At 45.8% G+C, this 8,705-nt stretch overlaps 1 protein-coding gene across 1 annotated transcript in view; it reads right to left on the minus strand.

The window, feature by feature from the left end:
• The window catches only part of LOC126531419 (uncharacterized), a 94,859-nt gene extending 90,577 nt beyond the window's left edge, over nt 1-4,282 (minus strand). Inside the window, exon 1 of the mRNA XM_050178940.3 lies at nt 2,867-4,282. Within this exon, the coding sequence (XP_050034897.1) occupies nt 2,867-2,963 (97 nt within the window). The 5' untranslated portion in view covers nt 2,964-4,282. The remainder of the gene's footprint in view (nt 1-2,866) is intronic.
• Between the last annotated feature and the right edge of the window lie 4,423 nt (nt 4,283-8,705).

Raw genomic sequence — 8,705 nt, forward strand, 5'->3', positions numbered from 1 at the left:
TAACAAAGTGGTGGGTGTAGCTGCTCAGGAAACATGAAATTTCATCTCAACAAAATTTATCTGTTTCTGTCTTGTTTTTTTAAGTATGATTAACGTGCATGCAAAGGATAAATGCGCGGGTGTTGCTCGACATGCGATATAGCGTTGGAATGCTGCCAACGCTTTACTACAAGAATTTCGCACAGCTTAAGGCTTGGTATGCCTCGCAAACACTTGAGCACTGTCATTAGGCGTAGCAAGTGAGCCTACGGTTGAAGGTCTTCGTATTCAGGAGACCTACCTTCATTTTATGATCCTGTCGGTTCGACAAAAAAAAAAAAAACAGTTACACTGTATGGACAGATCTCCGGTGCATTTCGAGCACATAAGAATGTTCTGACGCATTTTCATCATACGCTGCGGCGTGAATAGGAAGAGGAGGAAGTTACTGTTACGTGCGGATATAACATATTAAAAATAATAAAAAAGAATGTAAAAGGAATGCCGGTAATTCCTTCACCTGAGCTTGAACTCTAACACATTCTTCGGTGGCACATTGAGCCTTATTTAACTTTGACCGTTCTGGGAGTTGACAACAAGATATCGAGTCATCCTTTGCAGGCAAAGTGCGCTTCTCTAGATTTGCTTCCTGCACAATTTCTTAGAATTAGTTCTCAATTATGGTTCAATAGCAGACGAAGGTCCAATGGCCTTCGTCTAAAAGAAGCATAAATGAAGTGACAAGGCATCTTTTCATCCACTTTCGTTCCCCCTTTTCTTCATCATTTTCTAAATTTCAATTTTAACGACAGCTAATTATCCATATGGTTTCAGTGAGCGCTGGTTTGATACGATCGTGATTGACAAGCGAGAAAAAGTCACATGAGGATCACGAAAGTTTTTTTAGGCGCATCGTTTTCCAGCAAGGCTGCATGCCTTCCTGCTTGGGCGCTGCCTTCCTGTCAGAGTGTCGCTCAGTGCTCACTGCCCGGGGCGTCGACCTCGCGCAGGAGTCCGACAAAGTGTTAGCAGAAGCACCGTGGGTAACAACGTTTTCATGGTTTCCGCAACGCAGCCACCACAGGACCACTCGTGGCAGCCAGTGCAATAAGCGTAGGCCACTGGATTCGAATGACGACGACTGGCCGTTGTGAAAGTGCACGAAAAGCTAAATAAGGAAAGCTCGGTCATCGCGCCGTAAGTCGACAGCTGTCGTTCGTTCGTATGTAGCCACATTAGCTGGCGTTGCCTTCAGTCACACTGACATAGACAAAAAATTTACGGAAACTTCTTCACACGCAATACATGCATGTCTCGGGATCCTTTCCTTAATTAAGAATCACACCACCTTCTCGTACTTGGCGCGCCATATGAAATATATCACGAACGCAAGAAATAGATAAACTTGAGATGTTAATGGCGAGCCTGGAACCGTAGAGCGAGCTCATTGTAATGAGAATAAACTATTTCATCTTTAGCCTGGTAGCAAAGCAACACGATTGGTTTTGTTTTACGACCGGATCAAATGGCTGTAATTGGGAGATTGGTTTCGTGCACAGCCGATGTTGAGGGTAGTGGCAATTAGATCATTGTGCTTAATTCGTGGTGAATGTAGCAAGGAAATTAAACGACAATCCCATAGCCGCCATAGAAGATGGTGTCCAAAGTAAGTGTCACATCTCAAGTTTTGCTGTTTAAGAATTGCAGTGGGAAACACAGACTTCGAAGCAAGTATGTCCACTCGCTTCGTCTGTGTCCTGTGTTGTCCTTGAACAATTTTCAAGTATACTGAGGAGTTCACACAATAGTTTGGCATCAATGCACTTCCGCTTGTATTTAGTGTGTGCAGTGTGCATGGAATTTCAGTTGAACATCATCGCTGGCCTTCTTGTGCTTTTGTTTTACGTGATACTGTTTGAAGCAGTTCTCCTATATAGAAGCACACAAACAAGCTCAATTCGACACGTACGCTGGTATTTCAGTGGTAATCAAATAGCGACGATTCTGTCGCTGTTTCCTCTTCATCAGCATATGTACCATGTATAGTGAATCTTAATGAGAAAGAACAGGCAAGAAAAAGAAACAACACAGCTGAATAATTTTCACTCGCTGCAGGAAGCACTATATCGTACTCGAATGCTAACTGGTTGAAATAAAAGTGGTAATGCCAGACAAAGAAAAAAGAAAGAATGAAACGGTGAATGCCCAGCAGGAAGCAGCTTTTCCTGCTGAACTGCATGTGCCGAAAAAAATCGAAGTTCACGTGTTTAAGCGCAGAAGGTAAAATAATAAATGAGTGCATAAAAGGAGACAGCGAGAAATCGAAGCAATCACAGGGCACGACTCTCAATGAAACTCCTCGGTAAGCGTTTTCCGAACAGCGTACAATGGAGCAGCAAATGCGCATCTACGAGGAGTCTAAGTATGAAAAGGATCTTAAAAGGAGGGGAAAGAAGTGCTACAATGGCGAAAAAAAGTAACTTGGCATGTAATCACCGAATCTCTTTCTTACATTGGTTACAACATAGGGCGCGACTGCAAGTGCTTGTTCATACAGCGTGAATGTGTGCGTCCCAGAAGATGAAACGCGGGGGAAGTTCCGCTCCTCCAGCGCCCGAGGTTACGCCTCTCTCGAGGTAAAACCACGAACGAAATTATACTTTGCTGCAGCTGATTTTTAACCATCTGTTCTGACAACCTAATGCAAGATCATGCGGCATGTGATTTGGTGCTTGTAATTCTTTCCTCATGAATAACTTGAAACGGGACATGTTTTCTCTCCGTTTGAACCTGAAATCACAGAGTACAAAAATACGGCGACTTCTCCGTACCGCTTCGTCTTGGGTCGAAAGCGAACACCGCGACCGAGCCGCGTAAAGGCTCTTACCTTGGAGCGACAAGCAGCTGATAGTCCAGCAAAGAAGCCACCAGAGTGCCCTTGACTCGGACATAACCTGCCGTGCACAGGTGGAAGTCTTTTGCATCTACGCAGAACAACGTACACCACTCCAGTGACTGTACAGAACGCAATATCCTCGACACGGTGACTAAAGCTCCACGCTGCGGCGACAGTCCACGTGGAACAACGGCTCGCACGAGGTTCGACTGCAAGGGCACAACACAGCCGCGCAGGTTTACCCGCGCGAAGGAAAGGCGCACTTCACAATCTTGTTCAACGTAGTGTCACGTCCGAAATCGATGATCGCGGGGAACGAACTGCGGAAGCAGTTTCGATTTCAAGTACTCGTTCACCAAGAAAAAAAGAAAATCACGGTGATCAGCAGGAGATACAACGTTGCTTCCGAAAACGTAGTCAGAGTGCGCGTAGAGTGGTGGGAACGTAGCGGAAGAAAGCCTTGATCGGGCCACAAGATCCGGTGATGCACCAAAAAAAAGTGTTCCTATTCTTAAATAAACACCAACCACAAAGGCAAGGAAAATTACGGCACGATGTGACCTTTGATGAAGTATCGAAACTCCGGCGCCTGGATCTGTCAAGCTTCACGGAATGTCTTCCGGCAACACCCGATTACTGAAGAGCTTGCGCGTAGTATTTCAGCAGCGAGAAAACCTGAGGCAGGAGAAGAAAAAAAAAGTCAATGCACCGGTTTAGTGAGGTTGAAGGGCTGACTAGAAACGTTTTTCTGGCAGCGAAGCTTGAACGCGCGTGAATTTCAGGCTGCAAGCGAGCGCCGAGGACAGAGCATGGCCGAACCAACGTAGACTTCAGTGAAAGCGTCGTCGTCGCGAGATGCGAAAGGAGGCATCGCGTCGGCAGCTAAGTTTCCGGAGCAGCGCGCTTCGACCAAGGGCTTTTCGCTCCGACTGCTCCGTTGCGATGGTAGGCCGACGAACGCCGCCAGCGAAATCCGTTAGCGTCCGTTGTTGGCGCCCCGAGCTGACACGGCGCTGGTTGAGGAGGATAAAGGACGCGAAGAGAAAGCCGATCAGGCCGGCGCCTGGCGCCATCTACCGGAGGGCAAGGGCTATGTGCTGCACAAACCACCAATTTCGTTCCGAAAGATGACCTTAGTTACTTTGGTGCAGTGAGAATGTAGCTACCCAGAGAACAGCATTGGTTGCATTCTTCCGACGACTCCGCGCGTTAATTATATAGCAAAATAAAAAAAAACCAACAAATCCATAAAGAACAGTTTAGAAAATTATGAAATTACGAAGAATGATGTAGGACTGTCCGCGCAGCAGCAGTTGCAAGCGTAGTTTCTTTAAAATGCGATAAATGTTTTTAATAAAAAGTACTAGCTCTAGAGGCCTTTTCTTTTTAAACGTAGACCTACAGTACTGGCCGAAAAAAAATATAGAAGAATCTGTATATTTCTAGACGTGTCTAGACGTGAAGAGGTAGAAGGAACTAGAAGGTACAATAAAAGAAAATTTTTCATCTAAAAGTAAGTTATATCTTTAACCTATTGATTTTCTTGCTGCTGACAGCTATGAAGGATCCCTTCCTTAACTGTTACGCAGACGTCGTGTACGACTGTGCAATGATGGTTGCGTTTACGTGGACAGTGTGGGTGCTTTAGGTTTATATTTGCGCTAAACGCAAAGAAATACAAGCCCCTAGCTGCACTCCTCGGAGCGAAGCTTGGAACAGAGATGAAAATAAATGTGGAACCTCCGGTGGTCTTCTTATTTCCTGGATGAAATATAACCGCGCACCTTACACTTCACCGCAAGTGAGATGAATTCTTCCTTCAGATCGCTTAATTTTCATAAATCGTTGCAACCCGACCCCCACTGATCAATTGCTCCTTAGGACAGCTACTCCGCTGAGGCCAACTGGCGGACCGCTGCTATCTTTTTTCGCCACTTATTGCCACGCGCCGGCCATCGAGAAGTTCGAATCAGCCGGCCTTAATACAAATCAGACCGGAACGCACATTGATACAAGACAGGCGCAATAATTCTTTTTTTATCTCTTAAAACACACGAAACTGCCTACTCATCCTTTTTTGCAGTATATGTAGTAAAGCATTGTTTCGATTGCTGAAGATGTTCCTGCTGAAATTGCTCTTATATAGAGCAATATATCTGCTATGATTTTCATGTCATTGGTATACAGTGTGCTTTTACTTATCGAACACGTATTTTTAAGAAGCCGACAAAAGTTGCTCGAATTATGCCGCTACAGATTAAATATAGGCCCAGGCGAGCATCATTTGCAAGAAAAACGAAAGCAATCACATCAGTAATTAAAATTACTAACATTAATTACTTAATAGTTCTAAACTATACAGTACATGCTTATGTTGGAAAGCTGAACGATATCACCACGAACGTCTAGTTTCGTGTTTCAACATTTCAAAAAGACCACGTAAACCGAAATAATTGGCTCAAATTAATTGTTCGCGGTTCTTCGATTTATGCCCGTCTGCTACGTCACAGGAGGGTTGCTCCGCGAGCCGCACTTCGCAGTGCTGCCTGCGTAATCGGGAGAATTCAACAAATAATTTGAGCCCAATTCATTTTGCGTACGTGAACGTTCTGAAATTTCGAAACACGGGACCAGACTTTGACGACGATTTCCTTCAACTTTACAATACAAAGATGTGGCGCAATTCTTGTAACGAAGAAGTTAATATGATTAGTTTAATTAGTGATGTGATTGCTTTGGGCTTTCTTGCATATTATGTCTCCTTGTGAACATAAATACCCTGTTTGACGTGATTCGACTAACTTTTGTTTGAATTTTCTTTAAAAAGCAGGAACGTTTTCGAACTAAAATGAAATAACAATTGCTCTTCTGTTGCTCGCTCGCTCAGTGTGCTCGTAGAGCTACGAGCCCAGAAAGACGACTGATAAGCGTATTTCGAATTTAGCTCCAGTGAAATCACAATCATGATGCCTCATGTGACTGTACATGAACTTCAACCTCAACATGTCGAGCCTTCGGTTTTTTGCCACGCAAAACCCCACAATTCGTTTTTTGTGTCGAGTATGCGGCCTGCCGTCTTCTCTTTACGCGTCCCCAGATTGTCTCCGTGTGTTTCCCAAAGACGCGTGCCTATTTTCTGCATTCCTCGAAGGGTCATCTTGTACCGCGAACTTCGGTATCAGTCTCTTTATATTACCGCACACCCGTGTTACAAATTTACTTCGCGCACGTCGCTTGCATGTACACTTTGGTCTACGTACTTTCACGTTACTCTTCCTCTTCCCTACCTATATGCACGCACCGCAGCTCTTCTCCGAAGGACTAAGCTTCCCCATCTATAGCTCCTGGCATTTCTTCGTTTCTAGAATTTATTCCGACGCACTTTTTATTTTGTCCCAGAGCGTTTCAGAATCGATAAATCCTCTGGGTTGCAGTGCGTGCGACAGCGAAGATTTTTCAGCGCTGCGACGGTACGGCGAGGCCAAAGCAACATCGCGCACCGCAAGGCGGGGGGACGCCATCTGGAACGGAAAACGAAAGTCTCTCTTGAAGCGATGCGACTGCGATGACGATGACGAATACAGGGCCCAGGATACAGGAGAAGGCTGCCGTAGTTTTGTAGCCGGGCACAGAGGCAGACGCGCTCGGAGACCTAAGTGACAGTTCTTTTTTTTTAACATTTCATTTGTGCGTCTTTTTTTTTCTTTCGATGAAGCTTCCCACCGCGTTTTTTCCCCTCTAGCTTCAGATAATTCTTTCACTACACTTTATTTTGGCAACTCTCTTTTGTCTCTTTTCTTGTTCTTTTCTTTATCGGTCAGCGGCCCTGCACGTTTTCGGGGCTGTCACATGCCGGCAGAATGATTATTTTTGCTTCCGCAAAAAGGAAGTGAAAAATAAAAGCAAAACTTTACTACGCGGTATGTGTGCCCATTTGTATACACCCGTGTGCCTATGAGCACTTTCCCACCCTGTAATCTCCCCGTTCCATTTCCCTTTATACCACTACAACCCCATCCATGCATCTCGTACAATACACCCGCGCTTCCTTTCCCGCTCTTGGGTTTTCGTGCGTTCTCCGCGTCTCCGATTTCGCGTTCTCAATTTACGGGCCCACACAACTGTGCAGTGTGTGTGTCTGTGTGTGTGCGATGCTTTCGCCCATGTATTCCATTTCCTTTACGCTATCATTTGCATGCTCCGCTATGCGCCGAATCGCAAGGGACGACCGAAACCTGAGACGCCGCTCCCCGACAAAGCAAAGCAGCGTCTGTGAAGCGAAACGGCAATGGCTGCCTGCCTGCTTGTGCAACCCGAGAGTCGCGCCGGGTGTGCGACTTTTCATCAAGTCTTTACGTCACCGCGTTTCGGCATTCACCAGCCTCTGGCTTATATATTTGTCGCGCAGCGGTAATTTTTAATACCGTTTTTTTTCTTTTACGTCTTACGACAAGACACGGCGTATACGGCGTATAATATGACACGGCGGGCGAGAATTCGAAGAACATCGAGGAAGAGCAGGAAGCAGAGGAAGTGCGCGCTTTCGCGTCGCCTTAATTTGGCGCGCGCGCCACAATTTCCGAGCTCCTTAAGCCGCTCGAAAAGCGCGCAGCCTCTCATCATGCGAGTCACGCTATAAGCCACTTGCGCGAGGGCTTCACTCCTTCGTCTCCAATCTTCTATAGAATTTTTGTTGGTTCGTGTGCTCGTACTACCTGCCTTGTCATTCTTCTTTTTTTCCTTCTTTCTTACTTCCCAGTATGCCTCTCGCGCTTTTCGGAAAAAGAGAAAAGAGGGAACGATGTCATTTCTTCCGACCCGTGGAAACACCAAAAGTATTTCCGATTGCGCGTGCCGTGAAGGTGTTGGTGGCGACAATGGTGTTTGAGAGACGATTTCTCACCACCGGCGTCGAGAGACACAGAAAGAGAGAGAGAGAGAGAGCAAGAAAAATATCGCGCGAGTTGCTGCAAACGCTACTGCGGCACTCTCAGTACACTAGTAGCAACTACGTCGCATAGTTTTCACCGCTCCCTCCCTCGGCATCGTTTCGGCACCTATGGCACTGCAGGGAGGCGGATTTGAAGATATTTGAATCTGCGAGGCGAGCGGCAACGCGTCGCGCCCGAAAAAAATGGGGAAAAGCTCCGTGAGACATTTGTCTTTCCGTTCTGCTCGGCGCCCTTTCGCGGGAAAGCAGAAAAAATAAAAAAAATTAAAAAATAAGAGGAGCGAAAGTAAGGAAGAAAGAACATAAATATAATTCGATGTGCGGCCGCTTTTAAAACTGAAATTTCATCCCTGTGTACAGTCAGCGGCGAGAGGCCGTTTGTCTTTTTCACAGTGTCGCTCTCTCTGCCAAGACACATTTTTTTCAGCGTTCTCTATATTTATCTTCAGCAAATTAAATAACACTCGCCGTCCAATATTTTTCTTCACTGCAGACGCAGAGAAAAGCCAAAATTTAACGGGCATGCTCTGTACGTTAGTGCTCCTTTCACCTTGGAAACAATTTTAAAAAACGTGAGGTGAGTTAAGTTCCCGCGTCGTATTCCAGCAGACCTTGCTTCGAAAGCCGACAGCGGCCCAGTCTTCGTCCTTTTTCTTTTAAAATTTCTTTTCTAGTAAAAGGAAACATATGAAGGACGTGATTTCAATAGCTTTTACGAAACACGTTCAGGGAACCTGACTCTTGCTAGGATTGTCAGGCTTAAATGCTCTGTGCCATCCGGTTGGAGACTTCGCGACGCACGGACGGCAATTTGCCGCGGCATGCGGCGCTTTTTACTGCGTGATTTCAACTCGAACTCTGTGCGCTGGCAGGAGTCTG

Source organism: Dermacentor andersoni, chromosome 5 (genome assembly GCF_023375885.2).
Source record: "Dermacentor andersoni chromosome 5, qqDerAnde1_hic_scaffold, whole genome shotgun sequence".
In the NCBI taxonomy this organism is placed as follows: domain Eukaryota; kingdom Metazoa; phylum Arthropoda; class Arachnida; order Ixodida; family Ixodidae; genus Dermacentor; species Dermacentor andersoni.